General features: G+C 39.9%; 1 protein-coding gene across 1 annotated transcript in view; it reads right to left on the bottom strand.

Annotated features, from left to right (window-relative positions):
* The window catches only part of LOC130141960 (zinc finger SWIM domain-containing protein 6-like), a 114,580-nt gene that overhangs the window by 30,143 nt on the left and 61,354 nt on the right, over positions 1-23,083 (bottom strand). Inside the window, 2 exon segments of the mRNA XM_056323294.1 lie at positions 13,943-14,093; positions 14,615-14,763. Coding sequence (XP_056179269.1) covers positions 13,943-14,093; positions 14,615-14,763 — 300 coding nt within the window.

Below are 23,083 nucleotides of genomic sequence, written 5' to 3'. Positions count from 1 at the left end.
GATGAATATGAATTAGAAGGGGTGGAGGTGTAACCCAGGGACAAAAAAAGTGTCTAATTCCTTAAGTTTCCCTTTCTCTCTTACTGCATACCTCTGCTCCAAGGGATGAAGGCACACCTGTAGTCAGCTGAAAGGAAACAGGTATTTACATTTTTAAGATTTGTTGTGATTTAACCCCAGCTGGTAACTAAAGTACCACACAGCCACTAGCTCACTACCCTTACCTCCCCAGAGGGATGGGGAAGGGAACTGGGAAGGAATGTAAAACTCAAGGGCTGAGATAAGAACAATTTAATAACTGAAATAATATAAAATCAATAATAATAATAATAACACCTGGAATTGACTGCCCCAGGGGTGGAAACACAGTCCTACCATCTGCCATGGACTGATCCAGGCTGCACTGGAATAGGATGAGGCTCCAGAACACCTGCAATACATTGATGACATCATTGTATGGGGTAATACAGTAGAAATTTTTGAGAAAGGGAAGAAAATAGACCAAATCCCTCTGAAATACGGTTTTGCCATTAAACAAAGTAAGATCAAGGGACCTGCACGTGAAATCCAGGTTTTGGGAATAAAATGGCAAGATGGATATCGTGAGATCCCAATGGTTATGATCAACAAAATAACAGCAATGTCTCCACCAACTAATAAGAAAGAAGCACAGGCTTTCTTAGGTGTTGTGGGTTTCTGGAGAATGCACATTCCAAATTACAGTCCAATTTTTGGACCTCTCTATCAGGTGACCCAGAAGAAGAATGATTTCAAATGGGGCCCTGAGCAACGACAAGCCTTTGAACAAATTAAACAGGAGACAGTTCATTCAGCAGCCCTTGAGCCATTTTGGACTGGGTAAGATGTAAAATCTGTGCTCTACACCACAGCCAGGGAGAATGGCCCTACCTGGAACCTCTGGCAGAAAGCACCAGGGGAGACTTCAGGTAGACCCTTGGGCTTTTGGAGTTGGGGATACAGAGGACTGGAGGCCCCCTATACTCCAACTGAAAAAAAGATACTGGCAGCTTATGAAAGGATTCAAGCTGCTTTGGAAGTGATTGATATTGAGGCACAGCATCTTCTGGTGCCTTGGTTAATAGTGCTGGGCTGGATGTTTAAAGGGAGGGTCTCTACACATCATGCAACTGATGCCACATGGAGTAAGTGGGTCACACTGACCACACAATGAGCTTGAATAGGAAATCCCAGTCATCCAGAAATCTTGGAAGTGATCATGGACTGGCCAGAAGGAAAAGATTTCAGAATATCACCAGAGGAAGAAGTGACATGCTGAAGAGGCCCCACTGTATAATAAATTGTGAGAACATGAGAAGCAATATGCCTTGTTTACTGATGGGTCCTGCTGTTTTGTAGGAAAGCATCAGAGGTGGAAGGCGGCTGTATGGAGTCCCCTATGACAAGTTGCAGAAACTGCTGAAGGAGAAGGTGAATTGAGCCAGTTTGCAGAAGTGAAAGCTATCCAGCTGGCTTTAGACATTGCTGAAAGAGAAAGATGGCCAAAACTTTACCTCTAGACTGATTCATGGGTGGTGGCAAATGCCCTGTAGAGTTGTCTGCAGCAATGAAACAGAGTAATCGGTAACGCAGAGGTAAACCCATCTGGGGTGCCGCATTATGGCAAGATATCGCTGCCTGGGTAGAGAACTTGGTTGTAAAGGTACATCACGTAGATGCTCGTGGTCCCACGAATTGGGCCACTGAGGAACATCTAAATAACCAGCAGGTAGATCAAGCAGCCAAGATTGAAGTGGCTCAAGTAGATTTGGATTGGCAACATAAAGGTGAATTATTTATAACTCAGTGGGCCCATGACACTTCAGGCTATCAAGGAAGAGATGCAACATATAGATGGGCTCGAGATTGAGGGGTGGACTTAACCATGGACACTATAGCACAGGTAATCCATAAATGTGAAACGTGCTGCAATTAAGCAAGTCAAGCAGTTAAAGCCTCTCTGGTATGGAGGAAAATGGCTAAAAAATAAATATTGTGAGGCCTGGCAGACTGATTGTATCACACTCCCACAGACCCACCAAGGCAAGTGCCATGTGCTTACAATGGTGGAAACAACCACTGGATGGCTGGAAGCATACCCTGTGCCCCATGCCACTGCCCAGAACACTATCCTAGGCTTTAAAAGACAGGTCTTGTGGTGACATGGCACCCCAGAAGGAATTGAATCAGACAGTGGAACTCATTTGTGAAACAATCTCATAGACAATTGGGCCAAAGAGCATGGTGTTGAGTATGTATATCACATCCCCTATCATGCACCAACCTCTGGGAAAATTGAAGGATGTAACAGACTGTTAAAGACTATGCTGAAAGCAATGGGTGGTGGGGCCTTCAAACATTGGGATACACATTTAGCAAAGGCTACCTGGTTAGTCAAGACCAGAGGATCTACCAGCTGAGCTGTCCCTGTCCAATCAAAGATTTTGCGTACTGTAGAGGGGGATAAAGTTCCTGCAGTGCACCTTAAAAATATGCTTGGGAAAACAGTCTGGGTCATTCCTGCCTCAGGCAAAGGCAAACCCATTCATGGGATTGTTTTTGCTCAAGGGCCTGGGAGCACTTGATGGGTAATGTGGGAGGATGGGGAAGTTCAACGCGTGCCTCAAGGCGATTTGATTTTGGGTGAGAATAGCCAATGAATTGAGTTGTGTGATATTGATTGTTATATAATATTGTATACTGTCACTTCTATGTGCCTATTAGTGCACTGGGTGCCTTGTGGCACCCATCTCTACCGCTTTGGATTTGGAGATCTGAACCTGACTCCCCTCCAATTGCCTCACCAATGAAGAATGACTGTGGTGAAACCAGACCAGCGTAGCTGTAATAGAAACAGAACTGCCTTCAAGATGCAACAATCTAACACCTTTTACCATTTTCCCCACCTTAAAAGACTGTCATAACAGATGGAGCACAACATCATGGACTAAATGAAGTCAACAAACTTTTACAGGGATGGTCCATAGACTAAGGGAATGATATCTGTGTGTTTACATGAAAAGACAGGAAAGGCGATGATGTATTGGAAAATGTAGCATGACGTAAATGGTATGGAATAAGGGGTGGATACTGTCCTGGTTTTGGTTGGGTTGGAGTTAATTTTCTTCTTAGCAGCTGGTGCAGTGCTGTGTTTTGGATTTAGTGTGAGAATAGTGTTGATAACACACTGATGTTTTTAGTTGTTGCTGGGTAATGTTTATACTCAGTCAAGGACTTTTCAGTTTCTCAGGCCTTGCCAGTAAGGCGGTGGCTGGAGGGGCACAAGGAACCGGGAGGGGACACCACCAGGTCAGTTGACTCAAACTAACCAAAGAGGTATTCCATACCATAGAACATCATGCTCAGTATATAAAGGATATATGAGTATACTACCTAGGGCCAGAGGGATGGAGAGGAGAATCAGGAAGGAATGTAAAACTCGAAGGTTGAGATAAGAACAATTTAGTATTTGAAATAAAATACAATAAATACAAGAACAAAAATAATAATTATAACAATTATAATGGGAAGGAGGGAGAAGGGGAGAGGATTCACGACAAAGGAAGTGATTTCAGGACAAGGGAAGTGATTTTCCCCCTATACTCTGCACTGGTGAGGCTGCACCTTGAATACTGTGTTCAGTTTTGGGCCCCTCACTTCAAGAGGGATGTAGAGGTGCTGGAGCATGTCCAGAGAAAGGCAATGCAGCTGGTGAAGGGTCTAAAGAACAAGTCTTATGAGGAGCAGCTGAAGGAACTGGGGTTGTTTAGTGTGGAGGAGACTTGGGGGGGATCTTATTGCTCTCTACAACTACCTGAAAGGAGGCTGTAGGCAGATGGGGGTGGGTCTCTTCTCCCAGATAACTAGCAACAGGACAAGAAGAAATGGCCTCAAGTTGTACTAGGGGAGGTTTAGATTGGATATTAGGAAAAAAATTTTCACTGAAAGGGTTATCAAGCATTGGAACAGGCTGCCCAGAGAAGTGGTTGAGTTGCCATCCCTGGAGGTATTTAAAAAACACCTAGATGCGGTGCTTAGCAACATGGTTTAGCGATGGACTTGGCAGTCCTCGGTTAACAGTTGGACTTGATGATCTTAAAGGTCTTTTCCAACCTAAATGATTCTATGAACAAAATCCAAAGGAAAGGAAGAAAAGAAAACAAGTGATGCCCAATACAATCGCTCACCACCTGATGCCCAGCCAGTCCCTGAGCAGCAATTGGCAGGCCCTGGCCAACTCCCCCCAGTTTATATACTCAGCATGATGTTCTATGGTATGGAATATCCCTTTGGCTAGTTTGGGTCAGCTGACCTGGCTGTGTCCTCTCCTGGTTCCTTGTGCCCCTCCAGCTGCCGCCTTGCTGGCAAGGCCTGAGAAACTGAAAAGTCCTTGACTGAGTATAAACATTACCCAGCAACAACTAAAAACATCAGTGTGTTATCAACACTATTCTCACACCAAATCCAGAACACAGCACTGCACCACCTAATAAGAAGAAAATTAACTCTAATCGAGCTGAAACTGGGACAAGATTCTATTCTAAGCTATCATCAACTACATGCTGTGATCTGTGTGTGTCAAGTAATGAAAAACTCCTGCTCCCATCTTCCTACATTTTAAACTTTTAGCACAATAGATAAAGAAAGTAACCAAGCACTTCTGTCTTTTTGCATGAGCCCATTGTTGTAGGCTATGCCTTTTTCAGTTTGTTTTAAAAACTGCTGCAACTTTGCAGACACTGCCATTTGACCAAAGGGTTTCATAGAAGAGAAATTTGCTTGAAAGGTGCAGCCTCCTACAGTATCATTGCCTGAGAATACAGTCTCCCTAAGAGAGCATTTAGGGATCTGTCACATGTCCATTAAATGTCCCTCTATGCACTTATAGTATCCTATAACCTATTCACCATAGCAAGGCATGGACTATTAGTCTACAAAGCTAGGGGAAAGTATAAAGCACCTGCAAATTAATCTCACCAATTAAGTTCCGTAATATCCACAAAACCATTCATTTGTTTAATAACAATCAATTGAAGGTAAAAACATTGCCAATACTAGCAAAATAGTACAAAAATACTCCCTTATGAATAAGATATGTAATGTGATTCTTCACACTTTTAAGTAGTTGCCAGCATTTACAGCTGTGAGCACAAAGTATTCCCTGCCCAAAAGAGAGACATTTCATCAAATATTTTAACTGGTAATACACTCTCAGCAGTCACAGTCTATTTTGAGAGACATTGACAATTTTCAGAATAAAAGTTAATGTGACTACTAACTATAAATACACTACCCTACCTCCATTTAAATCTATCGTAGTGATGAAGGAATTCCTCTCAGTTAATTTTCTTAATGCAAAACTGGAAAGTTTGAGAGGTTTGTCAAACAAAACAAGATATTAATGAAAGAAAGATATGAAAATACATCTCATTTTTTAAGAGTGGAACAAGTGCAAACACTCCCTTGTGTGGTGAGAAAGATAAGGAAAAAAAAGTATGATTGCACAACTATGTTCACAGAAGGTAAATAACCCACTATAAATGGCCGGAAGAACACATTCTGATTATCTAGTCTGAATTCCTTCATACTCTAAGATTTTATGAGTTACTTCAAGTCCAAAAGTGATAGTTGAGTTTTTACAAAAACCAGCATACTTCAATTTTTAAGATTTCCAATATGAGAATCTAGCACAGCTCCTGGTTAGCTGATCTACTGCCTGGCTACCATGACTGAAAATTCTAAGCTTATTTCAAGTTTTCTAATTAAATTTGTCCAGCTCCAATTACAATATTCAACTACCTTTTGTTTGATTTGTAGAAGTGTCTTCACTATCAACTTTTTAGTCTATGTAGGCCTCTTAAATCATGAAGGAAACCATCCTCCTTTGTCTTGCATGACAGACCTGAGCAGACCGAGATTCTTGCATCTCTCACTTTAGATTACTTTTCCAATTTTTCAGTTATTTTTACAGTATCCATTCAAAGAAGAAAACTAGAAAATATCACAAGGCCAGATTGCTGGACCACAGAAATTAGTGAAGATTCAGTAATTCCTCTACATAGTTCTATTACTTCTCTTTAGCTCTGGCATTTACTAGAAGTGGTATCAGAAAATGAAATGGCAGCTTAACATTACTGAAGTATTAAAAATAGAGGAAGGAAAAAAATAGTTAAGGCCACAATGAATTTTGTACCAGCTTCAATACAGAACAATTTTTTAGAACATTTTAGAACATTTATAAGTAAATCAGTTCAACAGCTCAGGAATAAAGACTTCAAAAACTGTTTTAATGGGGATACTTGAAGAAATTTGGCTCCTATTGTAAAAGTACTTTACGTCCAATTGAACTAAATAGAAACCCAAACTTTCTGTATGGCATTAAAAATAAACTCCTCAAGCTATGCTTATAGACTAAAGTTAATTACTTTCACCATTATTCATCAAATCTCATAAATGTAGTTTAACCACAGGAAAGAATATCCTCTTTGAAAATAGCTCCCACATACTGTCATACTCCTGCCTCATATATGCCCTCAATTCCAAATACCATTATGGCACATGACAATAATCATCTACTGTTTGTAATGAAGGAGGAAGGAAATAATCCTCAAAAAAGATGGACAGAACCCATCTTTGCACAACAGCAGTCTGGCTTCATTCACCAGGGAAATGAACTTGACAGCAACAAATGAGACACTCCAGGGCCATGACAGCAATTTCTTTAAGTTGTCATCCATAACTCAGTCCTTAAAGCAGCAAAACTGTCTTGTGATGCTAACTCAGAAGTCCTGTTAATTTAGTGCCTCCAATAGCATAAATCATTTAAATACACTGACATATATTAACAGCTTATTCTGTGAAAGAGATCTAAACTTAAGTGCACAAACTGAAAGCACACGTATTTTGTAACTGTACAGCAACCACACCATGGCAGCTAAGACTAAGCAAACTGACAGTAAGAAAAGGATTACCAATTAAGCAAGTCTACTGGATATGACATAGTTGTAGACACAAATATGTGTAAGATAACACTCCACCCATACATCCCAAAATGAAAGACCAAGGGAAATGGTGCAAAGCATGGTGCATCCCATCTCCTTTGAAACACGGGCATTCCTACAGCTTTCACTTCAAGGCCAGAAATGTAATCTGTGCAATTGATTAATCTAAACCATGAAATATGAAGGTGCAGGGCATTTGTACTCTCCTTAGCTTTAAGGCAGAACGTGATTCAGTTAGAACTTCAGATACCCAAAGAAATCCTGTAAATATGGATATAAGCTTGGCACTCAAATTTCAAAATTAATAGCCTCGCTGTACCATTTTTGAAAAACCATAAAATATGGAGAAAATTGACTGTTTCTAGTGCATAGTGGATCCTAAAAAGGTATTGCATGAAGTATGCAGCTCCATGGTATTATAACACAAAAACTGTAATGAATACTTAACTTTAGCGATTCTTTTTCATGGCAGCCCTGAAGTAGTCACTAAATCTGGCATCAGGAAGGAATTTTTCTAGGGACATACTGGCAAAAATCCTAGCTACTTTTCTCTTTTTTTCCCCTCCCTTAAGTACTAAGCAGAGAAAATCTGTTTAAAACAGCTAGCATGTCCTATTCATACAAGTTTGTCTCTCTAATTGCAAAGGTAAGGAATGCCCGAAATAGAAATATAGATGGAGAATAGCTTCTTTAGTTAAGGTTAAAATAATCTAGCTTGGTATTTTCACTCAATCATTAGTTTGCTCATGGCAAAATGGTAATTAAATCTCTCTTAATTGATCTATAATGATTCCTTGCCTAAACTCAACATTTAGAATTGTTTTAGATGAGAAGCAAAGTGTTACTAATAAAAATTTAGGCATGATCCTTCAGGAAATATGTTGTACTATTTCTCTCCATGACATGACCTTGTAAAATGACATTTAAGTTTTAAATTTTAACACAAAAATATATCACTAATCCAGAAAATGTCCAAAATATCAGCAAATGTGAACTCAAAGTAGATTGTCAGGCTGTTCCAACAGATAAAAAGCAGCCCACAGTAGGGCAAAGTGGTAGTAAAAAACTAGTAAGACTATTACAACTACTAAGGCAAAGACATATTACTCCACTCAGGAAATACCTTTGAGAACAAGCCATTTAGTATGCATTAACAGAAAGGAACGTAAGGACATCACCCAGAAATGCTTTATCCCACAAATGAAGCTCTTGGCAATATCATGAGAGGTTCCTACACTTAAAAACTTTAGATAACAACAAGTAGTTGAGATAGACAGGAGAAGCTTATGCATTAAAATGTGGAGAGTACCCAGCTGGAATTATAGAATATCTTTTAGGTTTTCCTCAACTTCATGAAATATGAGAACCAACAGAGATCAGGATCAGCATGAGAAAAACTGAGAACAAATTTGCCAATTTTATCCACTGTCCTGCCTTGCAAGAGCTCTCTGGATATACCCTCTTCCCCATGTGTATTGGCTCTGGCTGAGATGGAGCTAATTCTCCCCACAGCAGCCCTCACAGTGCTGTGCTTTGTATTGGTAGCCAGAAAGGTGCTGATACCACACCAGTGTTTTGGCTACTGCTGAGCAGTGCTCACACAGCATCAAGGCTGTCTCTCCAACATTCCCCACCTCACCCCCAAAGGCCAGTAGGCTGGGGGTGGGCAAGGTCTCGGGAGGGGACATAGCCAGGACAGCTGACCCAAAGTGACCAAAGGGATATTCCATACCATATGATGTCTGCTCAGATGTAAAAGCTAAGAGAAAGGGGGGGAAGGGGGGGCACACTGGTTATTATGACATTTGTCTTCTGTAGCAACTGGTATGCATACTCAAGCCCTGCTTCCCAGGAAGTGACTGGACATCACCTGCTGATAGGAAGTAGAACATAAATCTTTTACTTTCCTTTGCTTTTGCTTTATTAAACTGCCTTTACCTTAACCCACGAGTCCTTCTCCACTTTATTTTCTACCCCCCCTGTTTTGCTGAGGAGGGGGAGTGATAGAGCAGCTTGGTGAACACCTGGCATCCAGCCAACATCAACCCACCATACCATGACACTGCCATCATATTTTTGTTCCATAAGAAATTAATTCCTGACTCACAAAACAGCTCTCTCCCCCCTTAAATTGTTCTTAAATATAAAAATGGAAGAAATCTACTATAAATGTTTGTTTTGCAACATGCAAATTATGTGAAGTTTCTTCACCCAAAAGGCAAGCAAGAACATATAAAGATACTGAAAATGGTTGTTCACAAAAAAAAAAAAATCAGATCCTGTAATCTACATGTTGACAAACTGTTGGGTTCCCTCGCTTCACCAAGTAGTAGATACTTGTCTTAGATTCTTCTACTTGACTGTTTTCATCAGGTTAAGCATTTGGGATTTAGTTTAACAGTTTAAGCTTTATCAAGTTGTCACAAGAGCAGCCCCATTTTGATAACTAGATGCTCCAGTTATGGCTTGGTTTAGGGTTGACAAGTATAACTCATTCGTGGCACATGAGAAGCAATGAAAGGCTGTTTTGCATTACAGCTTTAAAAATGTGGGCACTTTTTAAATTTAATTTGTCACTTAGCTTTTGCTAAGAGGACATTTTAATTGCAATTAAAGGGAAATGGGGCTTTTAGTTTAAATGTAATCCCCATATTTAAATGATCTGTAATGGCACAGTGTTCCAGTGGGAACACTGTTGTTTCACAATGGGCCCTGATGGTGACGTGACATTTGTATTCAGGTCCTGTATTATCCATGTGGCTAAAGGACTTCCAATTTCATTTCACAGCCAGAAGCCTGCAGAAAACACCAATTGACTTGCAGAACCCATTTGCCAACAAAATTCAGCCTCTTCTCAATGTCTGGCATCTGGCAGTGCTCAACATTTAACTCCAAAGCAGAGCCTTGCAGCCATCATGATCCCTGGGCTGGGGCACAAAGTCAAATTTTCCCTTTATTAAGGAAATTTTTTCACTTTCGTAGAGAACAAGAAACTTAATTTTTGATGGATGAATATTAACAAATTACTGCTTTAATAAGACTGCATGGACCATTTTTTCCCCTCTATAGTACAAAGAAGGTTAACTGACCTTTTCTTCAAATCTGAGATCTTAGTTCAACAGGCATCAGCAGATATTTACTGTGCATTTCCATATTCCTCCATTTTACCAATGCAATTTAATTAAAAAGACAAACCAAGGGGCTCCAAACAGTTAATCAGTCTGATATACTGAAGTCTTCAACCATAGTCATCGATAGTTAAACACATTAAGATCAGCATGTGAAATTTACCTACCTAGACACTATTTAAACAGCAACAACATGAAGAATTCCAGCTGCACTCTAAAGTCTGGAAAGTGTATTCATGTATTATTGTGGCAAGTTGGAAGTGTTCACCAGTGCATCACTGAAGCTGCATCTAAATTCTTCTAGCATGAGAAGTATATGAGCAAGTCTTATAGCTTTGACCTGTAACTTAATCTTTCCAATACTACACCTTTGGAGCGTTTAGCTCAACCTATTCTTTGATGTACAATAGGGGAATCTGCTGAGCATAATTATATCTGATCTCTCCTGATCTAGAGTCTTTAAAACACAACAAAAAAGCCTTCCACATAACTAGGTAGTTAACTTGAGGCCATTGAATCATAAATTGTTTACAGAATTAGGACTTTGCATTAGAAAATCGCCAGGTTCATACTTAGATGTGAAGTATTTAATTTTGTTTTTTAAATCAGCATCTTCAAACATACAAACCCAATCTGATTTCTACTGAAGTCAACATAATTTACCATAAACTTCAGCAGGAACTCTGATCAGAGCCCAATGTGTCTTTCTAGTATCCTTGATCAATGCCATGCAGGAAGAATCAGTTAAGTTCTAATGAAAGGTCCAAGTGACCCAGTCAAGGAGCAAAGCTGAAGTTATTTAAGTATGCTTAAAAACCTATGCCAAAATGGAACTGACAAAGTGGCCATATGCCTAGTGGTTGGCAGACAGCATACCGGTGCAAGCAAGCTAGCATTTCTTAACCAGAGTCTATATTTACATACTTTACATGTCCTAAAATCTCCATAACTACAATGTTGCTACCTATCTGTGAAATGAAATCATAGATAAATATTTTTTTAAAAAAAGACATACATATATGCCAGTTCCAGATTACTCTGAACAGATAAAATACAAAAAGTATGCAAAGGCCCGTCCCACTCCCTTTATTGATATTTTAGTTCTCTGACATCCTAGAAGATGACAAGATAGGAAAACAAACATTATTTGAGAACATAATACCATCGCCCCCTTTAACCCAATATCTGAGTTCTCTGACACTACTGGCACAGATCAAGTGTCACCAGGGACATCCTGCTCTTCCTTCTGTAGTTTGCTATCGTAACTCTGGTCTCCCTTAAAACCACCTTCAACTTTTGTACATTCACATGCATGTTTCACCTGGAAAAAGGAATGTGTTTAACTAGAGCAAAACTCAAGGTGAAATCCTAGCAAAAACATAGCAGCAGCTTCTAATTTTCACACAAGGTATGACTCAAATTGGAGATTCATCCAATTAACAGAAATTTTCAGGGAACTTGCTAAGCTCCAGTGGAAGGAGTCCTACTGGTATGGGGAAAAAATGGACAGGTTCACAACATAAACACAAGCTAGAGGTGGAAGATCCAAGTTAAGTTCTACCCTTAGCCTACTGCACACTCAAGTGATTGAAATGTATTTACAATTAAAACTGTGGTACACAATAAACATATTTTGATACTGTTAGAGAAGGCAGAGCAGTTCAGGACTGAAACGACAGGGTCTGCCTCAGATTGCAAATACAGCAGCTGAGGTAGCAGTGAGGCTGGAGGCTGCACTGTGGCTTTTTGGGAGTGGCAACTACAGCTCTGGTTAAACAGAGCTAAACTAATCAATTCAATTAATCTAAAATATCGCTTATTTGATGCTGCAGGCAGAGAGATTCCACCTTCAGATAGATGCTGTCAAGAAGATGACATTAATATGGAACTGATGAAACAAGAAGAGGAGTCACTAAGAAAATTTAACAAAACCTTTATGTTTATTGGCAGCACATGGTAAGACTGCTACAGGTTAACAGATGGAGAACACATTTCTGCTTCTCCCAGCACCTACCAGCTCAACCCACATAAGCAACAAAGCATGAGACCCTCTGGTTTTCAGTATGATGGGATACAATTTTGCTGCGTACATGTCCAGCTTGGCAAAAAGCATTATTCCCCAGCAAGCCAAGGCATCATAAAAATTACATACTAAGAGGGTTGGTATACTTGAAGGCACAGTAGTTACATCTACACTCTCTGACAGAGCTTTGCCTGCTCTGATATTAAGGCTTTTCACCACAGAAATCTATAATATCAACTATAGACAGCCAGTGCTTTATTAGCCTAATGCCTCATTTAGAATGAACATAATTTATGCTAAACAGGTTATATCCTATCTTAGCCCCACCAGACAACATGCAATCAATCATGGTCATCTTTAACCTGTAACAGTGTGAAACTTAAGTTTTGGATTTGACTTCTTTCTAAATGAAGCATGTTGTTCTTGCTTGGATTTAATTTCATTTAGATTGATTTTGGACCTTTAAAATGTACCAAGAGCATTATAGCTTTGTTCTTTGCAATGTTTCCATATTGTCCCAAGAGGCTTCATCAGTAGGTTTTGGGTTGTTGTTTTGTTGGGGTTTTTTTGTTTTGTTTTTTATATATATATATATATATAAATATTCCACACCACATAAGTCAGAAATAGCAATATTGACCAGAACACACCTCAAGACAGACTTCTGTAAGTCTAGATTTGAAGTATCTTTCCAGATTGAGTGAGAGCACAGGTAACTACTCCAAGTTCTATGAATCACAAGGCAATTCCAATTCAGCTGTGTGTCTTCAACTCGCTTTGAGAGAGCCTCCAAGGCAGCATCCAAAACCTTACTACAGCTAAGATATACACATTAATTCTTTCACTCATACACTCAGTAAATTATCTTTTAGAGAAACAAATTAGTATTACCACTGTATTTTAAATAATTCAGTTTGTATTTTATCGTTTTTATCTTCTATATGCTTATATACCAACCGGTTAGTAGTTTGTTTCAGTACCTTACATCTAGGAAAGCAATGCTGGTGGTTACTTAATATTATATTTTCCACTCACCTACCCACCTTTAAAATATTGGTGCCATTTACCTTCAAGTTGTTTTTAATTTCACATCCCTACCACAAATTCCTATAGATTTTGAGAGCTTCTGAAGCAGCAGTTCAAAACTGTCAGTTAGTTTCTGGAACACTTTAGAGCAAGTGTCTTCAGACTTTACCAGTTTAAATATTCCTTTCCCATTTCAGCCTGTGTTCCTCTGTTGTACAAGTCATGTACCTGGTCACAACTGACCTTTCCTGTAAAGCAGTGTTAATTGTTATAGCTCTCTGTTATTTGATCTCCTTTCCTGCTCAGTAATGAACTTCTACTTTCCTTCGTTGCTATCTTCTCATACTCTTAATGAATCTTCTGTTTTTGCCTTCTATTTCTCTCTAGTTGTGAATTGATTTCTTCCTTAAATCTTTCCATTTTAGTGCTAGTGGCTTATATACTTACCCTCAGTTGTGTACCTACGTTTCCACTTTTTGCTTTATTCTTTTTAGATCCTCAGGTACTAACAACCTGTTGCAAACATACTTGTTTCATACCACGCTTCCTCTCCTTCAACTGTAATTGTCTCATGTAGTAGATCAGAAATTCAATTTCATCCAACCTTAACTGAACATGCAAACCTGCAGAAAACTCTTATGTATTTTACCTAGTATCACAATAAAGTTTCTCCCCATCCTAAATATGTAATTGTTTCTTCATTATACACATGAACACCTAAATGATTTTGAAGTCTATGCATTTACCCAGTTCATCCCAGAGCTGCCTATACTTGTCAGTCATTGCAGTTCCTTGTTGTCTCCAAAGTAACAGACGAGGGTCAGCCATGAACTGTTCTGTTATCAATGTCAACATGCGAGCTCCATTTGAATCTCTCATCTTTAGCATCTCTCGCACCTAGGAAATGAATCTTTTAATACAAACTTGAAAAAAACAAACTAAACTGCAGTACAGACAATATGTTATAGTATTAAACATTTAATCTGTTAAATAAGAAATATAATTTATATCTCTGATGTGAAATTTTTAAGTAGAAAAAAAAATAGTCTGCCTTCCCAATTTTAACAACAATTTTTTAGTTTCAGTATCCCACTGTAATTCTGCAAACACACTTCTTCCACAAGTAATCCCCAGGCGTATTATGCAAGCTGCCTCAAGACCATCATTTCTACAGGTTTCTCCAGCATTTTTGGGGGTAGGAAGGAAGAGAACAGCAAAGCTACAGACAGTTGAAATGTTACTTCATATCTTTAAACTGATCTCAAGACAGACCAGACTGTGTTCCACTGCATTATTAACTTGCCATCATGTTCCCAAGACTTTATCTTGTTTTAGAACAGGACTTTGAGTAAGATGTGAACAAGTACAGACTGGCTGGGGGGAGAGAAAAGAGGGAAGGTTTAGGGCACTCAACATACCTTTGCAAAAAGCAAATTGAGCTGCTTCCCTGATCCATGATATCCACCCTGGGAGAGGAAGAGTTTAACCTGTTCTTGGACCTGTTCCTCATCCAAATGCCAGCAGTTTTCATCATCTGTGCTAGCACCTGCTGTTGGGTCAGGAGCACCTGCAAACAGCAATAAGAGAAATCATTATGTTCTATATAAAGAAGAGGTTTGTTTGTCCAGGAGAAAGGAGTACTGCAGGTTTTTGGATTTGTGTATTGTCCTGTTTTAGATGTCTTGACTTTCATCTAAAGGTTCTTTAAAATAGACCTAAATTTATCCTCAGTAGTCTTAAGCACTTAAATGACAGCTTATGAAAAGATATTTAAATAAACTATATTTTATAATAAACCATTAAAATCAAAGTGAGATTTTTCCTCCCATCTCAGCAGCTAGTGTAGAATGCTTTTGCAAAGAAAATTATACTTTACATAGTATTTCAACAACTGATGCTACTGTATAGATATCACTGTATATACATTTATGTCAAAGTATTCTGTTAAGGGAAGGTTGCTGGAGTTAAACAAATCTGTGCACAAAGTTAAGGTCAAGCTGACTCTCAAGTGGTCAAAATTGATGACTGAAAGGACTTCTAATCAAGGGAGTCAACCTTGGGAAACAAAGAACAGATAATAAGAACACTGTTATCTAAATTATGCAGAAAGAAGCCACCAAGTAAGAAAGTTCTGGCCACAAGAGGAGACAAGCTGATAAGGTGTTGCAACCCACAGAAAATTAGTTGAAAGTAGGACAAAGGTAATTGTGGTAGTGGGAGATTGTGACCTCCAACTCAAATAGCCCCCCCAAGAGAGGACAAATGCCCACTTGGGGAGCATGCATAGCTGGTAAAAAACTTCAGTAGCGCTATCTGAGGATGCGTACTAGTTTGCATTAGAAGCGAGAAACTTGTAACCAATCCTGTACATAAATGAAAATGAATATGTAATGTACTATGAATGTGCAAGTACTATACTGTATATAATGTGTACCCTTGAGTAACTTGGTGAGCATGCTCAGAGGAAACATTCTCCCGTGCTTCCAGCGCTGTAATAAAGAATGCCTGCCTTCTAAAACTTCAAATCAAGTCTTAGAGGGTTTTTCTCCGAGACTGACTTTACAGTATCACAACTGCAATGTTAAAACCTGTGGCGATGCAAGTCGAGACGGACATAAAAACACTATATCTACGTGACTGGGTTCTGACGAAATGGCCAAAATGGCGTTTATTGTTTTTACATATTGCTTATATGTCTTAGAAAGTATATGTGTCAAATGCTGATAGGCTTTGTCTTCTTCTTGCTTGCTATTTGCTGTTGCTGTAGGTGCCCGTATGCTGCGGTTCCAAGTTCCGATTCTTCACATCCTGTTTACATGCCTGATATTTTTGTGGCTGTCTTAAAGGAACACGACTAAGTCTTTGAAGTCAACTAATTCGTCTGCAGATCTGCTGCAGACCCCAACAAAAACCAATCTCACCAAAACACCCGTGTAACTTTTGTACCTTCAGCAATCTTGCTCAGGTTTAAGTGACTGCTAGTGAGCACTGCTATTGATGAACATGAGAAAAATCATCACCTCAGTGCCTCTGAACTGCAATGGCCCTGCAAAGCTAAACAAAGAGTACAAAAAAATAATAATCCCCAAACAAATCTAAAGTCTTTAAGCACTAAAGGCATTTCCATCATAAATACAGCTGTGTAAGACCATGGTGCTTCTGAAGGAGTATTTTTTATATAGGCAATGTCTTCAGCACAGAGTCAATTCAGAGCAATTCTACCTAAATTTGCCTAGTGCCAACTGAAGTGACTGGATTTACCATCAGGCAGTGCTTTTGCCACAGGTTGCTCTAACTCAGATTTTGCAGTTGAGATCAGTGATTTTTCACTTGTGGCCTCTTCTAAAGGTTGACAAAACTAAAACAAGTTCTTGCAGCATCTAACAATCTACATATTTCTGAAGAAGCCTGCAGCTTCACTGGATATTTTTTAAAAGATATTCAAACTGAAAAGGTTGAAAAACACTTATCTAGACTGTCAGGGAAACAACTCAAGGTAGTGCATCACCATACCAGATGTAAGATATTTTTAGCATGCTCAAGACTCAAATTAACTTGACACAACTGTGTAATCTCCGTGTCTGTAAGGTTTTGAGATGTTAGAAATTGAATTGCATAACACAATATATCACTTTTAAACCCCAGAACATGTTGTTACTAAAAGAAAGATACTGTCAGGGAAGGAAAATTACTTGGTCAGATTTGTAAAAATTTGCTTTTAAAGAAGTCCTGAGAACACGAAAAGCAAAGATAGCTACAACTCTTCAGATGTATAGGAATCGAAAGATGTATAGAAACATTGATCCTATTGATTTAAGCCTTTATTTCACAATTGCAGCTTTGCCATGCAAGCAAATCTTTTAAGCAGTTGCAGGGAATGCTAGAATCTTTATACAATGAAAATACAACCAGAAGATTTAAAGGGTCAGAGGGATGTCTTGTCTACTAGTTGCTGATAGAGTTAAAAAGTTTTCCAGCTCAGCAACTTCCTAAACTGCCTCCAACTTCAGAGCCTACATCTCTGAACATTGCACTGCTGCCCATATACATATTTTTTTTTTTTTAGATCAATAAGAAATTACATCTTTGAAGATGTAAAAGAACTCCTCTGCCTTCCACGGGAACCATAAGAGTGTCTCAGAAGACAGGAATCAAGCCCAAGACAGTACAAAACCCAAGGAATGAAAAACTTCCTCTTCTGTGAGTGCTTCCATCTTTACTATGTTAGTTTTAAGGGGCTTTCAATTCAGTCAGCTACATGAAACACATGCTGATAAGTCTTCAGCTGCAAAGAATGAGATAAAAAGGGAAATCAAGCCACTTGAGAACAAGCAGTGCAGCTGTTGAATGGACTCAGGTTTACAGTAGTTTAAATTTCATTGCTCTAAAACACAGAGAAAAGACCTGTGAAAAGCTACTGTATAAAAGCACGAATCTACAACACACACATATTTATCCCTCACTTCAATGGAGATTTATCATTATTTAATCTTGGTATAGCTACTTTTAAGTCATATTAAAAATAGCCTAAGACTCCTCAGCTAAACTTCCCTATTTAGCAAAAACAAAATTCCTTCCATAACTGTTTACATTTTATCAAAACTCATAGGTCAGTTTGTGCTAGAAGGTTAAATTTCAGCCAGCTACTGCAGATTCTTTAAACAGGGTTCCTTTACAGGAACAAGGGTGCCTGCTGCTCCATGCCAGCAGCACTGCCCCCCCCCCCAAAGGCCTCTTCTCCCAGCACATTCACAAATATGCCTTCCCCAGGGGCTCAGCATAGCTATACTTACACCAGCATTATTTTCATGCCACTGGGTTAGAAGACTATAAAAGCTGAAGACACCAAGCTGAGGGTCTGACCTCTACAATGCTATTCAGCACAGTACTACTGATAACTTCTGACTCAAAGCAGTATTTCCTCGCAAGATCGTATATAGGCTACACTCAGTATGATCAAAATTTTTAATTGGTATGCATAAAGAATTTCCAGTATACATGTAACTGGCACCAGCTACAGTTGTAATTCACTGATCTTTCAATGCCATTGGCAGTCTTCAGCAATAACCAAGGACTAAAATGTCATAGAGACAGTGCGTCTGATTGGGCACAAGTTCAAACCCCTTTTGCAGCCCTGGCAGCAGCAGGGCCTCCTGGTGGTGCTGCCAAGGAAGCCTCAGCTCCCACTGCCCATGTCACTCTTGTTTTGGGGTCGAGACACAACCATCTCCACATCTCTACACCTGCCACTTTTCAAGATCACTAAATCCACTTATAGTCAGGTGTACACTGATTGATCTAGTCTGCTTCCTCTCCCACTAGCGTGCACACAGACTTAAGCAACAGACAGGATTTTCTACACTGCCACTTTTCTTCTGAATACATGGGATCAGGTGAGCTAACAAGAAACTATCTGAACAAGCAACATGACTGCAATGAGGGAGCTGCGAAATGAAGCCCTAGCAATAGCTGGCAAGTAGGCTCAACACTACTTAGATCTGAAGGGTCAACCCAGAGGTGGCAGCTTTGCTTGGGGTTGTCCTGGTTTCAGCTGGGATAGAGTTAGTTTTCTTCTTAGTAGCTAGTACAGTGCTGTGTTTTGGATTTGGTGTGAGAACAATGTTGATAGGACACTGATGGTTTTGGTTGCTGCTACGTAATGTTTATACTATGTCAAGGACTTTTCAGTTTCTCAGGCCCTGCCAGTAAGAAGGCTGGAGGGGCACTGGAAATTGGGAGGGGACACAGCCAGGACAGCTGACCTGAACTAGCCTAAGACGTATTCCATACCATGTGACATCATGCTGAGTATATAAGCTGAGGGCAGAAGGAAGGTGGGGACATCCAGCATTATGGCATTTGTCTTCCTAAGTAACTGTTATGCGTGATGGAGCCCTGCTCTCCTGGGGATGGCTGAACACCTGCCTGCCCATGGGAAGTGGTGAAAGAATTCCTTGCTTTGCTTGTGTGCGTGGCTTTTGCTTTACCTATTAAATTGTTTTTATCTCAGTGCTAGGGTTTTACATTCCGATTCTCCTCCCCATCCCTCTGGGTGAGGGAGGAGTGAGTGAGCGGCTGCGTGGTGCTTGGTTGTTGGCCAGGGTTAAACCACGACAGGGTACAGTGTGGCCCCAAACAGGCACCACAAGGCTTTGGTAGATGGACAATTTGGCTGTGAAGAGGAACATGGGCAGCCCTGAATTTTATCTCTGTAACACAGTTTGGTACCAAGACCAAATCCCTTTCCCCACTTGTAAACTGGGGATAAGTATTACTTATGCGCTTTAGAGGGGTGTCACGGGGACAAATTAGTTCCCATTTGAACTATGAAAGTGAAAAGCACTGTATAGTTAATACTAAATATTAAAACCTTTAAATAAAGCCAGAGATTATAAAATGACACAGTTTAACTTCTGTCATGACTGATCTTTGAAATAGGTTTTAAGTCATGTACTTACAGTTAAATACAGTAAATATTTATACTCAGGCATATGGATATGGCCATACATACTCATATTCTTTTACTAAAATTACAAAATGGCAATCTTCGCAATCAGAGCAGAAATACTGTACACAGTTGTTTGTAACACTAAACACCAAAATAAAATTTGAAAACAGAGTATTTGAAAACCTTTTATATTTATGTTCATAACAGGTTACATGTTAAATATAATCAACTCCCAAGTTATAAGAAGCAGCAGCATTATACGAAAATTAAACTTAGATCATTTACATAGCAATTTTAAGAGCAACTGCTTTAAAAACGAGCAACCGTATTCAAAAATTGGTATCATATATGGAGAACTTAACCTCAAAAAGTAAATAGAAGCAAAGCAAGGGCCCTTGACGAAAATAGGCTAAGAATAGCTTATATTGCAAGCTATTCAGGAGAAGGATCTACAGTAAATCTTAGTTAAAATAACAACAGAATGTAGCATATTCAAGGTAAACTTCTTCCTTGGTCCTTATTTCTGAAGTATCACAAAAGTTGGTTTAACCTTCAAAGTAAACCATGCCGAATTACTCACTCAGCCATACAGAACGCCTTGAAATTAAATTTATAAAAGTCTTATAAACTTAATTATCAAATGAACTTTAGATCAGTTAGTACTTATTAAATGTCATATAAAAAATGATTACAAGTAAAAAGCATAAGTACTATGCAAAGATTGAATGATCCCAGCTAGAAACCAATACTGATGCACGCTTATTCACAGCAGAACAGCAACTGATTTTATAAACTTGGTGTACTCCAAATTATTCTAAACAATAATTATATAGTGTTATAACATTGTGACCAGCAACTATTAAAGCAATACATTGAATGTTTACAATAAACTTTGTTTTAACATGCTCTGGACAGATCTGTTATCTCAACACTTTGAGCCCCACACTGGGTGCCAGAAAGGACTGTCATGGTTTAACCCCAGCCGGCAACTAAGTACCATGCAGCTGCTCACTCACTCCTCCCCCTGCTGCATGGGAAAAAGTATTAGGAGGAAAAAAAAAAAACAAACAAGCTTAAACCTGTGGGTTGAGATAAGAACAGTTTTACAATTAAAATGAAGTAAAACATTATACTAACACTAATGATTGTAATGAAAAACAAGAAGAGAAAGAGAAATAAAATTCAAGTAAAAAACCCCAAAACAAGTGATGCACAATACCACCCACTGACAGATGCCCAGAGCCAGTCTCCGAGCAGTGATACCAGCCCCCCAGCTAACTCCCCAAAATTTATATACTCAGCATGACGTCATATAGTATGGAACAACCCTTTGGCCAGTTCGGGTCACCTGTCCTGGCTGTGTCCCCTCCCAATTTCCAGTGCCCCTCCAGCCCTCTCACTGGCAGGGCCTGAGAAACTGAAAAGTCCTTGACATAGTATAAACATTACCTAGCAGCAACCAAAAACATCAGTGCCCTATCAACATTGTTCTCACACTAAATCCAAAACACAGCACTGTATCAGCTACTAGGAAGAAAATTAACTCCATCCCAGCCAAACCCAGGACATACAGAAAAAAGATCATAAACTTAACAATTTAAAAATATTATGCCTTTGATTCCCCAAATGATTCAAAGGTTAGACATAAGTCACTTCATCTTCTATTTAATTTACGAACTCTAGGGTGGAATACAACACCTGTTCAGCAGCACACAGCATCAAAGCAAAACAGCAACTGATGTGAAGCAGCCAATATTAATGAGAGAAAATGTAAAGACAGGACAGGGATGCTGCTTTTCATTAGGACAGTTAATTTTTTCCATGGTAGCTTGTATAGGACTGTTTTGGATTTGCGCTGAAAACAGTGTTGATAATGCAGAGATGTTTTAGTTATTGCTGAGCAGTGCTTACACAGAGTGAAGGCCTTTTCTGCTTCTCACACCACCACACCAGCAAGTAGGCTGGGGGGTCGCAAAAAGTTGGGAGGAGACATAGCTGGGACAGCGCTGACCCCAACTGACCAAAGGGATATTCCATACTACATGACATCATGCTCAGCAATAAATAGCTGGAGGAAGAAGGAGGAAGGGGACATTCAGAGTGATGCTTTGTCTTCCCAAGCAACCATTATGCATGATAGAGCCCTGCTTTCCTGGAGATGGCTGAACACCTGCCTGCCGATGAGAAGCGGTGAACGAATTCCTTGTTTTGCTTTCCATGTGTGCATGGCTTTTGCTTTACCTATTAAACTGTCTTTATCTTAAGCTTCAAGTTTTCTCACTTTTACTCTTCTGATTCTATCCCCCATCGCACTGTGGGGGGAGTGAGTGAGTGGCTGTGTGGGGTTTAGTTGCCAGCTGGAGTTAAACCACAACAGTCCTTTTTGAGGCCCAATGTGGAGCTCAAAGGGTTTGAAATAAAAGCAGATCTGATTGGAATGCAGTAGATCAAATTTATAGCTGTTATTGCTGTTTACGTATTAAAGGGCAGGCTCCTGTGCTTGCTTGCCTTGCTGTATATTGCTCATTAGTGACTGCTGCTTGCTTTCACTGCTTGCTGCACTGCTTATCATCTCACTGTGCTGGGCCCAGGAACATTCTGATAACAGCAATGGTGATGCACCAGGGCTGGTAGATGGCCAAGGTATCACTGCTGTTTCTGTGCTGCTGTACTGGACAGGCTGGAACTCCAGTGTGAACTCGAGTCAAAGGGACTGTGACCTGTGGATGAGTCCATGTGGGAGCAGGACACCCCAAAGCGTCTGTGGCCGTGGATAAGCCCACGTCAGAGCAAGTATAACCATGGCTACAGTTGCTTTGGGATGTGTCTGTGCTGCAGCAGGTATACCTCTGAAGGGATTGCGGCCCAAGGACAAGTCCACGCTGGAGAAGGTACGCCTTGAAGCATCAGTGGCTGTGCATGAGGTCATGCTGGAGCACCTCAAAGCGTGTGGCCACGGATAAGCCCACGACAGAGCAGGTACACCCCTGGAGGGACTGCAGCCAAGGGTAAAGGCCATGCTGGAGCAGTTTGACTTCTGAAGGGACTGTGGCTGTGAGTAAGGCCACACTGAAGCACGTATATCTCTGAAGGCATTGTGGCCCATGGAGAAGGCCACACTGGAATAGGTGTACCTCAAAGCAACTGTGGCTGTGGATAAGTCCATGCTGGAGCAGGTATACCCCTGGAGAGACAATGGTTCATCATAAGACTCCACTTGAAGCAGATATACCCCTAAGGGACTGCAGTCTGTGGATAAGTCCAAGCCAGAGCAGGGGCAAGGGGAGGAGTTCATTGCAACGTTAAACCCTATAATCTGGCCCAAAGGGACCAGGGGTAGAGACTGCAATGGAAATACCTTTAAATTGTTGTAACCTGGGATTTGAGTTGCATGTTATGGGAATGACTATAGCAGCAACCACCTGAACTGTTGGAGGAC

The sequence above is a fragment of the Falco biarmicus genome, chromosome W (genome assembly GCF_023638135.1).
Source record: "Falco biarmicus isolate bFalBia1 chromosome W, bFalBia1.pri, whole genome shotgun sequence".
Lineage (NCBI taxonomy): Eukaryota > Metazoa > Chordata > Aves > Falconiformes > Falconidae > Falco > Falco biarmicus.
The sequence above is the reverse complement of the archived record's forward strand: the minus strand, read 5'-3'. Positions and strand labels throughout refer to the sequence as shown.